This window comes from Crocodylus siamensis, chromosome 10, assembly GCF_052110815.1.
Source record: "Crocodylus siamensis isolate JL-2025a chromosome 10, ASM5211081v1, whole genome shotgun sequence".
In the NCBI taxonomy this organism is placed as follows: domain Eukaryota; kingdom Metazoa; phylum Chordata; order Crocodylia; family Crocodylidae; genus Crocodylus; species Crocodylus siamensis.
In genome coordinates, this window is record NC_143404.1 from 50,445,033 (window position 1) to 50,466,227 (window position 21,195).

General features: G+C 49.7%; 1 protein-coding gene across 3 annotated transcripts in view; it reads right to left on the reverse strand.

The window, feature by feature from the left end:
• The window catches only part of DLGAP4 (DLG associated protein 4), a 359,708-nt gene that overhangs the window by 98,719 nt on the left and 239,794 nt on the right, over positions 1-21,195 (reverse strand). For all 3 annotated transcript variants that reach the window (XM_090064375.1, XM_090064374.1, XM_090064373.1), the window contains 2 exons: positions 7,076-7,293; positions 529-643 (listed from right to left, as the gene is read on the reverse strand). In XM_090064375.1, coding sequence (XP_089920501.1) covers positions 529-643; positions 7,076-7,293 — 333 coding nt within the window. The remainder of the gene's footprint in view (positions 1-528; positions 644-7,075; positions 7,294-21,195) is intronic.

Below are 21,195 nucleotides of genomic sequence, written 5' to 3' on the forward strand. Positions count from 1 at the left end.
CCATGTAAATATGCTTTTAGCCAGATTGGTGTAACATTGCTTCTAGATAACCCAAAGATGGTGGGGCAGAAACGTAGATGTCAAAGACCAGACCAGCAGGAAGTTTGCACTTTATTATTCATGTCCACCTGCAGGGCTGCCTTAGGGCCTTAGACTGAGATGCCAGTACGTATTCAAAGTCTGAATTCAGTGGCATTTGCAGGGCTTTGTGGAGGCCCAGGACTGGGATAGGAGGTCCACCTGACAGGATGAAAGTACAATAGTTGAGCTATTTGGGGGACCCATGGTTGGACTAACAGGGGCTTTACATACCTGATTTCAAGTGCACTGATAAAATTGGGAGAGAGCAGCTTGCCTATCTGCTGAACAGCCAGTCTGATTCCACTTTTTACTGGGCAAAGGAAAAGCCTCTGCTTATTGCCTCCTTGCATCTACCAATTCCTATCCTCCTCTGCAAACACCTCACCTATATCTGAACAACCCAGGGGAGGGAGGCCCTGGCTGGAAGCTTCTCCTGACTTATCTCACCTGGTTGATGCAGCTGGACTCATTGATGTTGTCAGTGATCTGGTTGTATTCTTCCTCCCAGCTTGGGAACTTTGGAGGTAAGAGGATCTCAACAGAGTCCAGGCGATCCAGGCTCCTGCAGGAGAAAGAGAGAGGCACTGAGGTGATGCTCCATTTTAGCATAACAGAGGAAAGCAGTAGTTAGGGGCCTTGATGCTATTCACACACTGCTACACACATAGCAGTGTGAAAAATAGCTTATTTGCCCTCCCACTGCCCAGCCTAATCATCCAAGCCTTTCAGCCTCAGGAGGGGCAGGGAATCAGGCAGAAGCTGTTCTCTGGCACCTTCTGCTAGGCACATCTATACACTACAGCCTGGCTCTAAGAATTTAAGGCTCTGGCCAGATGTTTAGTTCCCTGAGGATAGGAATAGAAGGTAGCACCTTGCCTTGCTTTTGCCTGAGGATAAGGCTTGGAGCAGCTTTACTGAGTTCTGGTGGACAGGCTTGCATGTGGCACAGTGAGGCCTTCTGGAGCTGGGAAAGGAGAGGGGAGGTGGGAAGATGGATTTCTGTGGACCTCTCTGTCCATAATTAAAACAAATGCACGAATTAATAATGCAGGCTCTGAGTGCACCAGATCTCTCCCACTCTCTGTTTTACAACATTAACTGTATCAAACACCAAGGCAGTGTGGTCTGACAAAGAAGGAATAGGACTAAGACCAGGAAACCTGGGTTCATGCCAAACTCTGTTACAGACCCGCTGTTGGACCCAGGGCAAATCCCTTGCCTTCTCTGGGCCTCTTTTCCTCCTGTACGTGGGGAAAAAAAGGCAGTGTTTGTGGAAAATGGCTTTTTCAATGACTTGTTGAAAAACTGAGAACTCAATTTCCTAGGCTTTCCAACTTGAAGGATCTTCAGAATATAGAAATCTTGAAGAAGGATGTGGATAAAAATCCCTGGATTTGCTTACACCTTTGCCTTCTTGACCAGCTCTGCCTGCAAACTCTCCTAGCCAAGGCAATCCATCACGCTGTAGGTACAGCGCTCAATACCACAAGGCTGAAACCTCAGCAGAAGCTTTGCAAGTTGCAATACAAAGCATGGAATGGGGCCTAACAGGAATCTTTCCTGCACTCTTGTTAGCCAAGTCCAAGCACACTGGGTATAGACCCACAACACATTTATACGGATGTAATTTGCCTTAACAGGTGCACATGTGGAGTGGACACACAGCATACAGTTTGATGCTGTTGTAAATCATTCTATCCAGGGTAAATTTATTTTTCAGAAAGTCATGGTACGTGTGAGTTCCACTGGGCTACAGGTCATGTCTCCACAGCTAAGTCCATTTCACTTTGGAGTGGCTGCTTTTTTGAGCAAAGCATCTATTTCTGGCTCCTCACCACCTTGTGGTGAGGCACTGTAATAACACAGACAGTAGGTAGCTACCACTGGTCATCTGTCCACTCTGGACAGCGTTCAGAGGCTACTGACAGATGTTCAGTGAAAGGCATGATGGGATCTGATCTGTGATCCCAACCACTGTGCCTCCTGTCATGCCACATAGCCCTGAAGCCAGCTGACAATCAGCTGATTGTCAACAGCACCAGGACTGCACTGGGGCTTGAACACTGATGAGGTCCTGATGCTGCTGACTATCAGTTGGCAATGCAGTTCCTGCCAGCTGCTGATGAGTGAATGGCAATTGGCTCCAGGACTGCACCAGGCCTTGAGCCCTGCCACCGATCAGCTGATTGTCAGCTGCCAAGGACCACGCCAGGGACTATTTGAATGCTGGTACAGTCTACCCGACCACCTGTTCATTTTAAGCTGCGATGGAAACCAGCCATAAAACTATTACATAGTTTTGTTTAATAATTTTGTGTCTGGTTTTATGTTTTGTCATGTCATGTCATTAATTGCATAAATATGTGGCTAAATTACACTTCAAGGGGCTTTCTATCAATGCCCACACTGACACAAATTCTGAGTATAAATTCATCATGTCTGCATCACTTGTTTATCACTGCTTCTTTATTATAGTCTTTCAATTTTTGCCCTGGCTGGGAGCCAAGGCTCAAATCCAAGCCAGGTTGAATGAGAGCTTAGACACTGGTTAGTGTTTTCGTACATGAAACAGCATCCTTTTGCTTTGAGGGAACTGGGGAATGGGTGTTACTCACACACTGACCTGACTACATACTATTTCTGCAGCATCTGGATACACAGGGTTGCTGATGTGACTTTATGGGAAGCTGCACAATATTTGCTGCTTTTCTTAAAGCCCCAGAGGCTGAAATTGGAATCCCAGTTCATACATAATAAAGACATGGTTCTAGCCTTCATGGTTATAAAATAAAGCTTGAAAACATGGACCCGAAATACTCTAACACCAAAAAGCAATGAAGCAGAAGCCCAAAGGTGTTAATGTTAAAGTCTCCTGATATTTTGGGTCTGCCTCAGAAGTTGGCAATGCTTGAACTTGGCTGTACTGGATGCTCCTGGACTAATCGCCAAGCATTCACTCTTCCTGGGGTGAATTCCTAATGCTTCACCCTTCTACTCTTCCTGGTAGAAGACCTGAAGCAAGGATGGAGCTGTCATGAAATAAGCCAGAGAAAATCTCAGTCTTAAGTGTGGGAATATTTGGGAGCAAGGGGGAAGAAGCTTTTGAGCAGCTGGCAGGTGGGGTGAATTATTTATACGGGAGACTGGAAAACCACCTGAGAAGCAGTAGAAGCAGCAGCCCCTCTGTCCCTGCCACAGCTGTTCTAGGCCATGTTACAAATATGCCCAGCAGATCACAAACAGACCATGACACAAACCAGCATACTAGGCTGCATGACAGACATGCTAGGTGACATTACAGGCATGGTAGGCTGCGTCATAGATGTGCAAGATGGCACCAGGCATGTGCTGAACCATATTACAGACATGCTAGACTGCCCCACAGGTCATGACAGATGTGTTAGGTGTGTCACAGACATGGTATGCCATATCACAGACACAGAAGGCTCCACTAAAGATGCACTAGGCTGTATCAGAAGTGTCAGGCATATTACATGCATTTATAATATGTTGTAGAAATGTGAGGCTGTGTCAGTGATATACTAGACTAGGGGTGGGCAATTATTTGAGCTCGCAGGCCACTTAGGGAGTTTTGCAGAGCTGTTGCAGACCAGGTTGACACCTGTTCCTTCCCTGCCCCCACCCCCGGCCCACAACAGGTCACTAAAACTCCCTAAGTGGCTCTGTCCTGGGGCCCAGCCCTGCCCTGCCACTGCTTGGTGATCCCAGAGTCTCCATGGAGGCTCACGACCTGTGCAGGAAGGCCACACTTGGCTGGGTGGATGGGATGGGACTATGGGAGGACAGGGAGTGGAATCCAGGAGTGGGATGGGAGGGTGGGCGGCTGGGTGAGAGGGGCTGGGATTGGGATCGTGGGGTGGTAAGAGTGTGGGGCTGGGGCCTGGAGCAGAGCTGTGATCCACTTTCTGCATGGCCCTGCCCACAGAACCTGCACTTGTTGCAGGGGCGTGCAGGCAGCGGATTGTAGTTCTGCCCTGGACCTTGGCCCAGTATTAACACTGCCCCATGAACCCAAGCCCAGCCCTGGCCCTGGCCCCGGCCGCAACCCCAACCCTGGCCACCCATCCTGCTTCTGGATGTTGCTCCCCGCCCACCCATGGTCCCACCCCATCCACTCAGCCACCCACTCTGTCTGGTGCCCCCAGCAGTGGGTGTGGGGCAGATGGGCCAGGGTGCCCAGGCAGCAGGGCTGGGTCTGGTGGCAGTGGTGGAAACTGGCAGTGGGAGCTGGAAGGAACTGCTGCTGTGGGGGCTACTGGGAACTGAGTCTGGCTGCTGTGCCACCTCAGCCCCTCTGTGCACCTGGGGGGCAGCAGAACTGGCTGCATGGGCCACGGCCCCAGCTGGCCTCTGCGCCAGATAAAATCCCTTGGTGGGCTGGATCTGGCCCGTGAGCCACATTTCCCCACCTCTGACCTACACCATATTATACACATATTTGGACTTCTCACATATGTGCCTGTCTAGTTAATTTGCTATTAAACATCACTTTCAAATCAGTTCTGATTTCTAGTAGCCATTCATACTGGATGGATAATTGTCCCCTATTCCAGTTACTATTTTAGAAACAGCACTGAAATATTCACTTGATTTAACCTCAAGAGCTCTTGGGTTGATACAAGAAACACAGGGCAAAATCTTCCGAGACGTTCATCACAATCACTTGGAATGGCCACTGAGTGGCAGCAGTGCTCCACAGACTTGCACGGCAGGTGCTGAAGAGCAGATGTAGCACTGAGTAGCCCTCTGAGACTGTGGGCAGGCACAGGTCTAAGCCCTTCTTTCTCCACAGGCATCCTGCTAACTAGGGCTGTGGGACTCCAACAGACTCAGGTTTAAAACAAAGGCATGAGTTCATGTCTGGAGGGCTAGGCCTGGACAGTGTCAGTTATGTCTGAGTCCCCAAAGTCAGTTTGTGCCCAGATCTTTCCATGTCTCTTACATACCTTTCAATGAGGACTTTCAATGAGCGAGTGGGCCACAGGCCAGAGAAAAAGAGAGAGGGCCAAGAGAGAAAGGAGGGCCTGTGACTTTATTCATTGAATTGCAGCACTGAGAGATGGAAAGAGCCTTCTCCCAGCACCAGCACAGAATGGATCCCTATCACTTTGACAGAAGAAGGCCCATGGGTGGGGTTCCCAATCCTCCCCTCATGAGCCAGTGGCACAGCTGGTCAGAAGTCACCACCCCATGACAAATACCACTCTCTTGCTGTTGCTTGCCCACACTGACCACAGCCCTTTTGATCTTTTCTCTTATCTTTGAGTCCCCCACAATTTGTGGGAGGGAAGTGACCAGAGCTGAATGCAATGCCCAGGGATTAGATACCTAAGATGGGCAGGCCCTTATGCTACAGCATGTCAGGGATGTATATGGTTTTACTTTAGGGTCTGATTGCATAGTACACCACGGATACCTAAGGCCTGACTTAATTACATGCAGAACCTGAATCTATAGTATGATAGAGGTGCATAGTCTGATTCTCTCTGACAACAGGGATCTATAGGGCCTGATCTATAGCTCCCCAGAGATGTATAGGGGCTGATACTCCTCTCTCATAAAGCAGGAGCTCTTGTACTGAAGTCAATAGTTTCACCAGAGCAGTGAAGGGACAGTCAGGCTGCTGTGGAGGCTATGTGGTAACCTGTTTCTCCCAAAGCCCCAGACCTGTCCTTGCATCACCAAGTAAAGCAGAGTCGCATTTACAGGTCGCTGCTGCCCTGACGTCTCTCTCCACAGTGCTGTTCCCTGGTGTGCTCTGTCCTGCTGGTGTAGCTGATTGCTTTCCCCCTGGACATGTTACCCTGTATTATTTCAAGCCGAATCTCATTCTGTTAATTTCCTGTTTCTGCACCTTCCCCTCCCCTCCACCCTTTGGTCTTGTTTCTCCATCCTCACTGGCACTGGCAGCATCTCCTGGTTCTGTCTACCCTGTGAATGTTATTAAAATGCTGTTAACACCTGTGTCCCAACTTTTCCCTGGTCACAGGGGAACCAGCACTGTGACAATTCATGAGTGGGAGTCCCCAGGCTGCTAAGGAAGCAGCTGTTTATATGGTGTATATAGCACCACCAGATACAGCTAGTCCCTCTTACTCTCCTTTACTACCACCCCTTTGTTTGGCATTCTGTCTGGGACCTGGAGACTTGGGACCAAATCCTACTCCACCTATTAGGTGCCCACGTGTGATTTAGTTCACTGTGCGTGAGTCCCTGAAACACTGACACAAAAGCCAGGTGGGTCCTGCCTCCTCCCAACACTTAGCCTTCACTCTCCTCTCCTGCTTTCCTCTCTTCTTGTTCTTGCCCTCCACCTAGCTTGGCATCCCACCTGATTGCAGTCCCACTTTGGCCACCTTTGCAGCTGGTTCCTTTTATTTACAGATGCTTCCCAGAATCCTTTGCATTGGCTGCAGCACAAAGGATTTTGACCTGCTTCTGGACTCCAGAAGCCAGTGGATGAGTGTGTATGTGGGGTCATGTTGGGAGATACCTTGCTTCGAGCTTCTTCTGTCTATGGAGCTTTGCCTTGTTATGATCTTGGTGCTTCACAATAAGGGCCAAATCCTCAGCAGAGATACCACCACTCCCTCAAAGGCAGTGGAACTGTTCCAATTCACAACACCCGAGGATCTTATGATGTTTTACTCCTACCCCCTGAACTACAGTGCCAGGGGACAGAGATCTTTAGAATCACAAGCAAGCTTCACTCCTCCATCTTATCTTCTTTTCCTTTTGTAATCTCTCTCCCTCCACCCAGCCACCCCACCGCTGGCATGCCTAAACTTTGCCAAGTTAAAGTCAGACTTGATGACCTTAACAAGACCAATCTAGCATGTAGTGCTCCATCGTGATGTAAATGGCCCCTTTGCTAAAGATGCAGATACCACTGGGCAGCTCCAGGCCCTGCTCTTGGGGCTGACTGGGGGGCATCATTCCCAGCCTTACCACAAAGGATCCCTAAACTCATTACCTCTGTGTAGTGCTCTGTTCACTCAGTGACTGTTGAGTGGCCTTGAGGTAACTCTGCCTTCGAGCTGCAGTTTTCGGGGACGGTTTGGGACTGGTTTCGGAGTCTTCACTGTCATCATCCCCCATGGCTTTGATGTAGCTCCCACTCCGCATGCGTCGGCATGGGATCTCGTTGTCTTTGTCCTGAGACAGTGTATTGTTCCACTCTCCCTGAGGCACCTGCAAGAACAAGGAAGCACCTTGATGGTCTGTGACTTAGAAAGGAGAGGATCTTGGAAAATGGCTCATGGGAGATGGAGGAACCATAGCAAATCAGATCCATCCAGTCCCAGTGTCCTGGGTTAGGTGATGGCATCAGAGAAGTGAAGAAAACTGCTTATACTAATATATCCCTGGCCTATTACTCTGCAGGAGCAAAACATTTCCTTCCTGTCCTCCATCACCATGAAGCATGATGTAATTTTATGTGCCAAGATACTATAACCCTATCTTGGCATGTCAAAGCACATCAGTTGGTTATACAGTTGTTCAGCACCTTTTTAACCCACCTATCTGAACATGGAACAGGGAGCCAGGTACCACTGTGTCTGATCTCAGCCCTTCCAAATGACAATACACAGGACAGTAAAATCCCTGTGAGATACAGTGTTGCTGGGCTTGGGGTCACTACTAGAGAATACTGAAGTGCCTGTTTGTAAGGGTTCATACAAGTCACATAACCTAAGCCTTGATTTCTCTTCTGCAGAAGAGAGAGTTGCATTTTTACTCAACTCCCAGGGGTGCTAGGAGGATTAATTAGTCAGTATTTGTATAGTGCTTTGGAAATGCAAAGTTCCCTGTGACAGCAAAGTATTGTTCAGCAGAAGAGCTAAGCACAAGCAAGGCTAATTTTTCTGTTGAATTCCTTGACCCCAGGAGCCTGATCTCAGGAGAAAGATCTCCTCTCTCCCACAATTCTCCGATTGGGAGTCATGGACAGATGCAGGTTGGTCATGACATCCTGTTCTAGCCTATACGGCTGAGGGGGTTACTCTCCAGGTGAAGCTCTTTGCATGGGAGGGTTTACGAGCTGCAGCACCGCTCCTTGGTTAATGTAGTTGGATCACTCCTGATCACTCCCTGGGGCAGCAGCAGCTAGGTTCCCTGTGCAGCAACTTTTCAGGAAAACTGTCTTTTTGAGGACTGCATTGAAAAAAGAGACCAGCACAGCCCAGGTCCAAGGAGGATTTGTTTGTAAAGCAGGGAGGACCTCAGAAGTCTTTTGTAGGGCAACAAGCTTTAGGGAAACTGACCAGAGACAGTGGTCCATCTGGCCTGTACCCTGTGTCCCAGTGTGACCAGGACTGGATGTTCAGAGAAAAGTGCAGATGCTGGCAAACTCCAAAATGGACAGGTGTGACCCAACCTGACCTGGGCCTTGGCAAATTCCTTCAGAACCTCTAGGTGTTTACAGACTGGCTTGTATTCAGGAGAGTTTGCTTCCCTGGAGAGCGCTAGTCTTGCTAACAGGATCCTTGTACAGGCCAGTCCCTTTTGTGTCTTTTTAGGAATGGGCAAAAGACACTCTCAGACCCTGTGTGACACATGGCACAGGAGGCAAAAGCTGACTTGGACTTGCTGGAAGTGGGTGGCTGGCCTGGAACCTGTGCAGCTCCCATCTTGGTCTGTGGGTGCAATCCTGCAACCACAAAATTCAATGGCGAAACTCCCATTAGCTTCTATGGGACTGGGATTCCACTCCGTGATGGGGAGACTGAAGCCTTTCTGGTCTTTTCCCAGTTACAGGCAGAGAGCTGGAGGGAGATGGCACTCTTCATGTTGCACTGTACCAAGTCTGTGGTAACAAACTCCCGCCATGAAGCGGAGACCTGTGAAGCTCTGACTTGGGGTGGGAAACAAATCTTATGAATAAGCTTTGGTTCTACACTTCTTGGTCTTCCAGGTGCAGCCCCAGCACTGGGCTCTGTACTGAATCCCAGCTAGGGAGTAGGCCAAAGCTACCACTTGGGACCTATAGACCTATGACCTCTGTGGGGTGAGATCTGTGTTGCCATATCATTCCAACCCTTAATCTGTTAGATTAGTCATGCTTCCCTCTGCACTCTCCATCCTGGCTCCCTGGTTTGGCTGGCTGTTTGTGACCCAGGGCACATTGACCATGACCATCCAGACAGGAAGATTATGCAGGTGAGGCTATGGTGGAATCACTGCTGGCTCTGGAGGCATTGCTACCTGTTCCTGGTCCCTGTGGATAGCACGAAGGCTCTGATGACAGATTACACTAATAACATCCCTGTTCTCAAATCACCACCAGGGTGATTGGCTTTGACCTTTCCTAACAAAGGAGACACAAGCCTTCTGGAAGCACTTTTCCACTGGGTGCCTCTGAGTCACATCTGACTGGAGAATGGATTTCTCAGCTTGCCTTCTCCTCACCTTACTAATTACTCATTAGAAGCAGTTGCCTGCCTTGCATTGACAACGCTTGCAGGGCCAGTGTACAGAACCAAATGCTCACTGCAGGTTGGGTACAGAGGTGTACAGAACCCAACTGGGAGAAGTTGAAAGGCCCCCTTCCCTTCTTGCCCCTGCCCTGGGTACATAGTGTGCATGTAAAACAGGTGAACGCAAAGGGGTGTCTCTAGGTAATTCCCTGCCCTGGTACCCCAATGCTAGCTTTTGAAGGCAGTGATAGCAATTTATTCAACAAGGGCACCCACCAAGGTCAAATTCCTGCTATAGCAGGCACATGTGTTAGCGTCATACACATAGCAAGAGACAAGGAGCTTACATTGAGAGTTGCAAAGGCATTGTCCCTGTGTTACAGATGGCAAACTGAAGCTTGGAGGGCTTACAGCTGTTCCAGCATTTGCTGCCAGGTAGGCTTGGGCAATAGAAGCCAACACCACCCCCTGGGGGCTGTAGGTCAGCAGGCATTTGAGGCCAATCAGGCTGTCAACAGAGTAATTCCCTTGAACCCTAAGGTCTTGATAGCTCTGCACTGGGAAAGGACTTTCGTTAACAAGGGCCCCAGCATACCCACATCACATATTTTTTACAACCCACTACCACACTGACAATCTCCACAGACACTGCTTAGCAACTCTGAAACGCACTGAAGCAGCCCTCTGCTTCCAGATGAGCTGTCTGTCCCTTTCTCTTCCTCTCTTCCCCCACACTTTGTGTCCAATAAAAGCAGGAATCTAGTGCAAGAATCAAAGCCTTGCTGAAGTGCTCAACACTCTGGTTTCGGGGCACTGGGGGCAAAAAATGTATTTTACTGGAAATCAGTTGAATGTGATGCACCAAAAGCAAACAAACCAATTCACTTGTTAATGACTGCAGTAAGCAGGTAGGAATAGCCTCCCCATCTTCCCACTAAGATCACGCAGTTGGGGCAAGACTGGAACCCCAGATTTCAAAGGTATTTTGGCACTGAAAGATGCAGATAGCTATCTAGTGGGATTTACAAAAGCATCTAAGGCCCCTCAGGCCTTTTTGTGAATCCTACTAGTGCCTCTCTTCATCTTTAGGTGCTTACATACCTTTAAAAACTTGTCCCAGGGTCTCTGAAGCTCTGCTTTCTTGAAACATAGGTGGAGATCTTGAGTTAGCATTTCTGTTCATGTAAACAGAAGCAGCTCCACTGACAGCTGAGAATCTGGCCCCTATGCTGAGTTCACAGTATTAAAACATGATGAGGAAACCTAGTTGCAGTGCATCACGCCAGCACAAGGCCATGTTAACTAAGTTTAGGAACCATCTTGTTTTTCCTTTTGCCTATGCTGCTGTAAAACTGCAGCCACTCTAATAAGAGTTATTACCCCCAGATGAAAGTTGTGGAACTGAGTCTGCTCCACATGCGAACTGAGGCAAACTGTGCTGCTCTGCAGGGGCAGTTGTATAAGCTGCGAAATAAATGTGTGTCAGCACACAGAAAATGGAGGCGGTGCACTTTTGAAATAAAGCACCTCCAGCGCTTGCATGTGTAAAAATGCCCAAATAGCCTATTATACCAACCCTACCACCAAGCACTGGATTATGCAAGGGTTTGTTTCCAAAGGTCTTTAGGGCTTACAGGTGTAGGCTTCGTGGGAGTATTGATCATTATAAATATACTGCTTACTCAAAGGCTTTGCTAAAATGTTGGTAAAGTAGGACTGACCAGCAAATCTGACTGATGCATGAACCCCTTACATAAGCAGAAGTTGCAATGTGCAAACATGGTCAGGATGATGATGCAGGATGTACAATCTTGTTATGAGATGGGCGGTAGAGATGACTGGGCTAAGCACAGGATGGTCCAGTGCCTGTGTGGTAAGGCTGGAATAGGAATACCCTGAACAAGATGCCCATGTAGCAAAGATACAGATGGAAATGTAATACATATTTTGTTTTGATCACAGTACAGAAAGAGAATTGGAAAGCACGGGAACTTTGTAGCAGCCTAGGGGAGCCTGCATGGAGTTGTGCCGACTATCTTGTCACAGGCACAAATGCCTTAATTCCAGGTCTGATGTACTTGTTAGGCCACATGTTAGGGCTATATTTGTAGACAATAAACCTGGCTGAATCTTTGCCACTGAACCAAGCTAGTGGATGTTCTTTAAGACAAGATTGGTATTGGGTCTCCTGGCTGCAACTTTTGCCAGTACCACAGTTCCTGAGACTTTGTCACCGACAACACGTCAATAATACCTGATGACAACAGGGTTGGTTGGGAAGCCAGTACAGAAATAATCATCAGAACAATTATACTAATGAGGACTATAATGATGAACAGCTCTAGGATACTTCCCTGTTGGGATATGTCTCTGTTGAGTAGTTATGGTGCATTGGCTCAATGTCACTCTCAGGGGAGCTCTTACTGAACCACAGAAGACAGAGGGGAAATAGTGTCCAGCCTGTGGCTTGGAGACTAATGCAGAACTGCTTCCTACAGAGCACATCCTAGTGTTTCATCCCATCTAGTTATAAGCGTCCCAAGCAGTGGCACATTTGTATTCTCCTGATGCTGGGGATAGCCTAGCCTCTGACATAAAACAGAGCAGTCTGAAGGGGCCCTGCTGGTACTGCCTGCACAGCATCCCAGGCCCCTTCCAGATCCCATGGGGCCTCTCCATTGTCATAAATAGGTGTTCAGCCACATTCCAGATGCTTAAATAGCCAGCAGGCCAGCAGGTGGAAAATCCTGTTTCTGCTGACAGTAATGACAGAACAAGCTCAGATTCCCTGGGAGTAAGGGCTCATGTACATAGGGGGAACTCCTGGGCTATTTTTGTTCCTTAAAGAGGCTACCTACCTTCCTTTCCTCTTCTATGCTATCATATTTATCTAGATACAAGATGACCCAGAATATAAGATGAACTCCCCAATTAGGTTTTACACATGGAAAATTTATAAATTTATTATACTTTTCCATGTATGAAATCTAATTATCATCTTAAATTGCCACCCCCCCCCACTACAGGTGGTGGGAGAAGAGATGATGAGGGGCACAGTAATGGGGCAAGCGGTGGGGGCAGGTAGTAGGGGAGTGTAGTGTGGCAGGCAGGGAGGGGTAGTAATGGGGCTGGCAGTGGGAGCCAGATGGTAGAGAGCAGGAAGTGTGGATGTGGTGGGGCAGGCAGTGAGTGAGGCAGGCAGCTTGCCTCCTGCTGCCTGTCTGCCCCTTAATTACTTCCACTGTGTCTACCCCCTATCCCTCCCACCCCCACGCTGCCCCGATTCCCCCTTCTCCTGTTCCCCGCTCCTATCCCCTTCATGTCACCTCTGCTACCCTGCCCCCATTTCTCCTGTTTCCCGCACCCTCAAAGTCTCTCCTCCTCCCTGCCTACCCCTCCACTCTCCCACTTACCTTTGCTCTATGCTGGCAGGCTCTATCCCTGCTGCAGCTTGGGATATGGAGCAGAGCTCCAGCACCAGCCAGTGGCAACCACACCAGCTCTCTGCAGCTTCTGCTACAGGACTTGGCTGGAGCCATGCTCCATGCCCTGGGCTGCAGCAGGGACACAGCTTGCCAGCACAGAGCACAGGTAAGGAGGAGTGTGGCAGAAGGGGAGAGAGAGGGAGAAGCCACAAGGAGGGGGAGAGACTGGGGGCTGTGGGGGAGGAGTGGCAGGGCATGCAGAGGCAGCAGGGGAGGTAAGGTAGCAGCTGTGGCTCCAGTTCCAGCCACAGCAGCTGCCTGGCCTCCACCCCTACACCACCCACCTTGTGCACGGTTGTAAGGCAAGGGGCTTTTTCCCCCCCGTTAAATGGGGAGGAAAGCTCATCTTCCAATTTAGAAAATATATTTTTCTCTCTCTCCTTTTTCACTAGTACCCAGAGAAAGGAACCTGAATTGCATCTCAGATCTGTTCTTTCTTGCGGGTCATTATCTCTGGATGCAGATACTCAGCCCAGTTAGAATGGAATCATTTCCCATAGATCACTGGTGTTCAACATACTTAGCTCCATGAGTGCTGTGGGGCTGGTTCATGGGATGGATCTAGCACAGGTTTGGCACAAGGGTGAGATCCACTGGCACAATCTAGTATGCAGGGCCCGTGGGGCTCCTCATAAGTCTAGAAATTTGGCAGCAAGGAAGAAGCAATTAATGCTGCACCACCCCCTGCTGCCAAATTTCATGACCTGTGGGGAGCCCCATGGACCAGATGACATGACTCTGCAGGCTGGATCTGTCCCACGTGCAGAAGTTGAGCACTACTGCCCTAGATTTTATTCTGTTTTAAATTTACTCTTTTGTAAGGCGTGGACACAGGGCCAGCTCTCTTAAGATGACTGCTGGCAGTAAGTGCTTTTACAGCACCTGGCTACTTGGCAGCAGGAGAGCCAGTCTGCATTGAGCAAATGGCTACCCAAGAATGAAACTGAGTAGGTGAGCGGGCACATGACTAGTACCCCAGGGCAGTTAGTTGCTCCCTAAAGGGTTTCTCACCTTGGAATGTAGTGACCTACACTAGGGTAAGCCTGTGTGTTGTGTGTCCACTCCACGTTTACTATGGAGCGCAGTCAATTCAGTCTAGAGTAAACTTGTGTATCTATTGTGTGAAACCTGTATCCAGGTGCTCCTGAGTCCATCCCTCCATCATGTGCTGGGCAAATACCTCTATCTTTTTGTACTCAGCTGCACTATCACTGTTCTGCCACAGTATTATCACTCTTGGGGGAAAAAAAAATCCCTTATTTTCACCAAAAGGATAATGACTGGGGAGGGGAAAGGAAAGGGGGCTCTGTATATTGCAAATGGCTCCCCAATTCTCTAAGTCTGCCAAGAGCATTCCCGAAGCACCCAAATAAACAGAGCGTTAACATAAAGGGAAAAACAGTGAAGTGGAAAATCCACCTTCCATTGCTGTGGGCATGTACAGAAAAGATGCTCTATTACCACTGCTCCAGCTGAAGTCAGCTAGATGGAGGACCTTTAGGGACAAGCACCTCTTCCATAACATGCACAAACATGCATGCACACACATACCCCCACACCATGTTCATGCACAGAAAAGTGCGTGCATGTCACATGCACAGGTACCATCAACATGTGTACTGACATCTGGATGCACTGCATCCCCACAGTAAAATGTGCCCATATATGAATGTACATGCACAAAGTACATGCCCCCCTGCCATTCACACACAATAATATGTATGCAAATACAAGCATGAGCACACATGTACACCCGTGGGTTCACATGTACAGACACACACACACAAGTAGGGAGAATGTATAAGTCTTCACTGGGTGAATAAGTGTCATAATCAGGGATCCTGGTTTTCCCTGATAAAAAATCGCAAATTATCTGATACCCCCCACCCCAATCCACGATTAAAATGCAAGGCCCCCCACCCACAACTCTCTCCCCCCCGCCTTTCTGGGGGGGGGGAGTGGGAGGGGCAAGCTACTAGGGCTATGGGGCCAGGGACCTGGCTCCACGGCCTCCTGCCCTCAGCAGGAGTCAACGGCTGCTGCAACTGAGTGGAGCCTGGCTCCCTCCCACAGCTGTTGCCTGCCTGTTGTGAGGTTGGGCAGGGGCGGCTCCCCACTGCTGCATGCACTCTGGGGGGGCAGAGGGGACCTGTGCCCCACAGATTGTGCACAGGGAATGGGCGGTTGTGGGCTGCCCACTGCAGGCTCCTACCCTGCTGCCCTCCCCTGGGGCCTCTGCAGCCCAGCAGGTATGATCCAGCACTGCCCGTGCGGGGATATCCTTGCTGCTGCAACCTCCACTCTGCCCTGGCAATGTGTCTCATGTGTGCGTGGCAGCAGCAGGGGCAGCAGTGTGCAGTTGTGCCCCTCACTGTTGCCGTGCATGCAGGAGACACCTCACTGGGGCAGCACAGAGTTCTCAGTGACAAGAAGATCCCTGCATGGCCTCACTCTGCCATGCAGTGCCAGGTTGCTGGGCTCCAGTGCCAGGTTGCTGGGCTCCAAGACCGCAGTAGGCAACCTGCCCCTGCCTCCACTCTACATAGATATGGGCGCACTGGTCCCCTCTGACCCCCAGGAGTATATGCAGTGGTGGGGAGTCGGCCCCTGCCCCCCAGATGAGTTGCCTGGGGCTCCATCCTGCTCCCTGCAGGGGCCCCAAGGCCATGCATTGCAGCCCCAGACCTCAAGCTCCACACACTACCCGGCTAGGCAGCAGCCTCAGCCCTAGCCATGCCCAACTCTCTCCCTCCCTCCCTCCCTCCCTATGAGGTCCTCAATCCCGCCCCCCGCAACGCTTACCTGTGGGAGCTATTCTCCAGGCTGCCTGGCGCCATGTGCATGTACATACACATGGTGCCCCCTGCATGATCACAGTGATCACTCTCCTCTCACTCCCCACAGCCCTTTGCACGCTGGAACTCTGCCAGTATGCAGTAAGTGTGCACAGGGAAAAGTTAGACAGCCATGTGCTGGACTGCTAAGCATGGAAGGCCAAATAGGGCCTTAGACCGTGTTGTGGCCCTAAAATCAGGTGTCAGAGACCTAGTGCTTAGTTTGTCCTTGAGAAGATGAACTCCTGTGCAATGAGAAAGCTGCTTCTACAGCAACATCTCTGCACTAACTGAGGAAGGAAACCTAGGAATTTGCTTTAAGCTGAGTGGGCCTTCAGTGGTTGCTTCTCAGCAAGGCCCATAAGATATTAGCAGAGGTTTAATGCTAAACAGGCTGCCAACAGCAAGGATCCTCCTCCCCCAGAAGCTCCATACTACCACCCATCACTGATACCATCTCATACCATCACTGTAGTAGCAGACTGCAGAAAGTAATCCAAGCCCTGTTCTGTAGTATGAGAAAGGATGGAGTCCAGCCCTCTTCCCCATAATCCAGCTGTCACCTCTTCTGAGTGGAAGCTCTGATGCCTCTTCCCATGGGCACCCTCCTAGTCAAGAAGAAGCATTTGCGGTTGACCTACCTACTGGCTTTTCTACTTTTCACAGGAGTTATCCTTCCTCTGCAGGCCTCTCTGAGAACAGGGCATATTTCCTCATCACACATCCATGTCTTAGGGTCTGGAAAGCCTTTATAGACCTTGCTATTGCTAACCTACATATTGCCACGGTCATTATCCAGGCAGATTATCAGAGAAAGTAAGGACCTCCTGCAGTGTCCCAATAATCAGGATGCCAGGAATTTGGCTCCTGTGGGATGCTGATCATCCGACAGATTATTTTGGGAAGTCCATTCATTAATGTTAAGGCAAGGGAAAAATTTTGGTAACAGGTGAAGCAAACACACTCGGAGGGGGAAAGGAGGCACATAACCCTACATGGTTATCCCATCTTATTTGGTTACCAAGCAGAGAAGCCAATCCCAACTTGGACCTCTTTGGTCAAAGGTTCCAAACAAGATAAAATGCTGTTTGAATAACATCTCACATCCCTTTAATCTCAGCTGCTGAGAGTTCATAAATAAAACAGGCTACAGAAGTGCTGGCTAAGGCTCCTCACTGACTCAAAAGTTCACAACTTCCTCTGGTCCCATTGATGTTATCTTGTCCCCAGAGGATGTGGAACTGAAAGTGCTAATTGACTGGCACTTGTGTGTCACCAAAGCCAAAGAAACAGAAACATTGGTCTATTACTCTGGACACTTTAATCCAATATTCCGTACTCATTCTGCAGCTTAATAGTTTATGATGCCTCTCCTTGCAGTACGGTTTTGTGGGTGTCAGTGCACTCCTGTCCTGGCTTCCCCTCCCTACCTACTGGCCTACACAAGTCCTTCTAGCATATAGTGTAAATGGAGAAAGAAAATATGCTCCTCCCTCTCTCCATCCTTACAGACTGATTCTATACCTCCATACTCCCTTTTTGAAGAGCTAATGATATCATCCTATATCTCTAAGTCTCAGCAAAGACCTAGTCTAACTCCCACTTTTGACAGTAGGAAGACTCCCTCTGTTTTTGATGAGCACCTGGGGACTGCAAGTCACACAGAAAGCTCCAAAAGTCCAGAGTACCAGAAATGCAGATGTGGTGCTGCAGCTCATCTAAAGTGGGGTGGATAAAAATCAATGATTTAAAAAAAATGGATTTTTTAATTTAAATCAGATTTTTTAATTGAATCATACTTTTTTATTCTTTTTGATACATGGTTTTAATTTAAGATATGTTATAAACTTTTAAATATCATCATGGAATAGGGATTATAATTTCTAATTATATACTACTTGAGACAATATATTCATGTAACCTTTTTAGAAGTTTTATAAATAGGTCACAACAGGACATGGAGTATATTAGGGGCCCAATCTTATGGGATTCCCAGAGGCTCCTCTATAGATTAGTAAAGATTAAAGAAAACCGCTCTACCCAATGGGACTCAGTGCGCAGACTAGAAGATCCCATTAAGCATTTCTGTGATGCTTAGTTTCAGTTCTCAAACCGTGGATTTGTGTCTCCAGAGAGCATAGGCAGACAAGGTTCTTTGGGTAGATGTGATATATTTTATTAGAACAATTAAATAGATGGAAAAATTGTTCTTTGTGAGCTTTCAGGCACAAAAAATCAAATCCACCCTGATCTAAAGGCTCTGAATCTCAGAACAGGACTAGAAACCTCATGAGTGGGGATCTGGGTTTTCCATTTCCCACAGGAAAATGGAGCAAAAAGTGGATACTCCCCTTTACTGAAGGAAAATGCGGATTTCTCATTTTACTGAAGAAACCCGTGGATTTTGCAGTTTTGGGATGAACTCTCTGCAGGCTGGTAGAGCTCCAGCCTGCAAGGGGCTGGGGCCAGCGGGAGGAGAGCAGTCAGGCAGGGGGCACCATGTGCATGTATATACACATGGCCGCTAGGCAGCCTGGAGAGCAGCTCCTGCAGGTAAATGTGGAGGGGGGGAGGGGGATTGAGGCCCACATAGGGAGGGAGGGAGTTGGGCAGGGCTGGGGCTGTTGCCCAGCTGGAGGTGTGTGAGGCTTGGGGCCTGGGGCCTCAATAAGCAGCCACAGGGCCCCGGCAGGGAGCAGGACAGGGTCCTGGGCGTCTCGCTTGGGGTTGCAAGGGGTGAGGCCAGCTCCCCACTGCTGCGCAGAGCCCCAGGGGGCAGGGGGACCTGTGCCCCCCAGAACTGTGTGTCGGGTGGGGGTACAGGTAGGCTGCCTACTGCGGGCTTGGGCTTCCACCCTGCTGCCCTCCCCTGGGGCCTCTGCAGCCCAGTGGGTGTGCCCCAGTGCTGCAGGGCACAGCGGGGCGGTGCAAAGAAGCTGCTCACCATTTTGAGCTCTACACTGCCCTGGCAAGATGTCCTCTGCATGCACAGCAGCAGCTGGGGTGTGGCGCAGGGTTGTGCCCTTTAACTTTGTTGTGTGGGCAGGGGATGTGTTGGCCAGCATGGAGCTTGCAGTGGTAATGAGTTTCCCCACGTGGCCCTGCTGCTCCCTGCAGCTCTGAGTTGCACCTGTTGGGCTGTGGAGGCCCTGGGGGAGGGCAGCAGGTTGGGAGCCCAAACCTACAGCCTGCACACATCCCCACGCTGCAAACAGATCTGGGGGGGCACAGATCACCCCGGCCCCTGGTAGTACATGCAGCAGTGGGGAGCTAGCCCACCCCGCCCGAGCCCACAGCATGCAGGCAGCAAGCAGTGGGTGGGGGGAAGCTGGGCTATGATCTGCTGCTGCAGCTGCCACCTCCTGTGGGGGTGAGGGACTGTGGCCCCGGGTCCCTGGCCCCGTAGCCCTGGCAGCTGGGAGGTTGGGGGGCAGGGGGCTGTGGGTGTGGGGTACCATCAGGGATGTGGGGGGCTGTGGGGGGGAGTGAGGGGCACAAGCAGTGCCAGAGGAAGATTGTGGGGGGGAGTGAAGTTTTGGGGTTTTTATCAGAGAATTCACGATTTTTTATTAGGGAAAATGAGGCTGCCTGTTCATGAGACCCTGCTTCTAGCTGAGCCTTGGGACCCTTGTGGTCAGGTTGTGAATGGATCCAAGCCTGCCTCCCTGCATGGAGTATCCCTGTGTACAGGCCTGGCAGACCAGAGGGTGCCAGACAGCAGTGAGGGACAAGATGTGGAATAAAAGCATCTGCTGCCCCTTTTCAGGGCTCCAGTCAGGTCATGATAGGACTGTAGCCCTTTTTTCACTAGGAGGATGATTGGCTTGAGCTCTGAATTTCTTCTCTAGAGTCTCGAGCCCAGATGCCAGCTGTGCACATTCTGGACCTGTGGGGAAGTCCAGCTGCGTGTCTGGGCTGGTGCTTTGCTGTTCAGGTCCATCTCCAGTTCTCACTGCTGCTCTTGAAAATCATGCTGTGCTCCTGTCATTGCAGCCTTTGCCTCAGCTCTCAGAGCACAGAGGTCCCTTAGGAAGCAGGGAGATGTCATTTCAGTCAGTGCACCACTTCCTAGCTACTGGAGAGAGGCCTGTCAGGGGAGGGCATTTATTGCTCCTGAGGAGTAATGAGATGGAAGAGCAGACTGCAGTGGATCTATTTGGTTTCCACACATGTCCTTGGTAAAGGACATTCCCAGCTGCTCTTTGGCTCTCACCACACGGCTTCCCCTTCCTCAGCTCCTACTAGGCTTCATGTCCCCATGATCTTCCATGGCCAAGGACGGCCGGACAGGGGCTTTCATCAGTGCCACTCCATTATTTAGCCCCTTGTGTATACAGCCAAAGGGAATTAGCCCTATTGCCCCACTCAGGCCCTCAGGTATCCCAGAGGGAGCTGGGAGGCTGAGTGTGCAGGGTTTGGGGCAGCTCTTTTCCCTGGATTGGCTTTGTAGAGGTTCATCACACAGTGCCAGATTTAGGTTTAAGCTACTTAAACTTAGGTCAGGCCTCACAATATGAGGGGCATCTAAATAAGAAAAAAAACCTGGACATTTTCATTCTAATATGACAAAAATATACATATATATGGCTGCACAGTTATTATTCACATTGAGTTAATAAATTTGTGCAGAAATAACAATAATTCATTTTAAGATGTCACGGAAATACATTTTCATGGATTATTTTTCTCGTATAGGACCTCTTAAGATGGACATAGTTTAGGGCCTCAGCATGTCATAATCTGGCACTGTCAGCATATAGAACTGGGGATTTGAACTCCAGAAGCTTAAAGGCAAACCTAGCCCAAAGCACCAGAATTTGCCTGGCTTCAGGTGAGAAACTCACACAGCCATTGAAGCTCAAATACTCATGCCTGAAACCATGTGGAAAGCTCAGGGCCTTGCCACACTCAGAGGCTTTACTGTTTAGCTTGCAGACCTCCTGGCTGGTGGGGGGTAGCTAGTGGCCATGGTGTTTCTGGGGCCTAGTAGCAGGTGTCTGCTCAGTTTTGAAGGAAAATGGCAACATGGAGATCTTCTTTAAGAGCATCCTGCTGTGACTGTCCTGGCTGGTGTGCAGGAAGAGGTGGCTGGGCACATCTTACTCCTAAAAATAAGGTTCCCTTATGGAGTGGTCACCTTGTGTACATTAGCCTGAGTCTAAGAAACCATGTCCGCAGCTGCTGTAACTATCTGGCCATGGCTATACCGCTTCCCTCCAGCCCCTGGCTCTGCTGCTGACATCAGCTCTGCCCACTTGCTCCCACCTGGCTATACCTGGCAGGCTCAGGATTTGTCCTAGACAGCTCAATGAGGGCCTCAGCACCCTTCTGCTTCCTCAGCATCACTCTTGGCTCTTT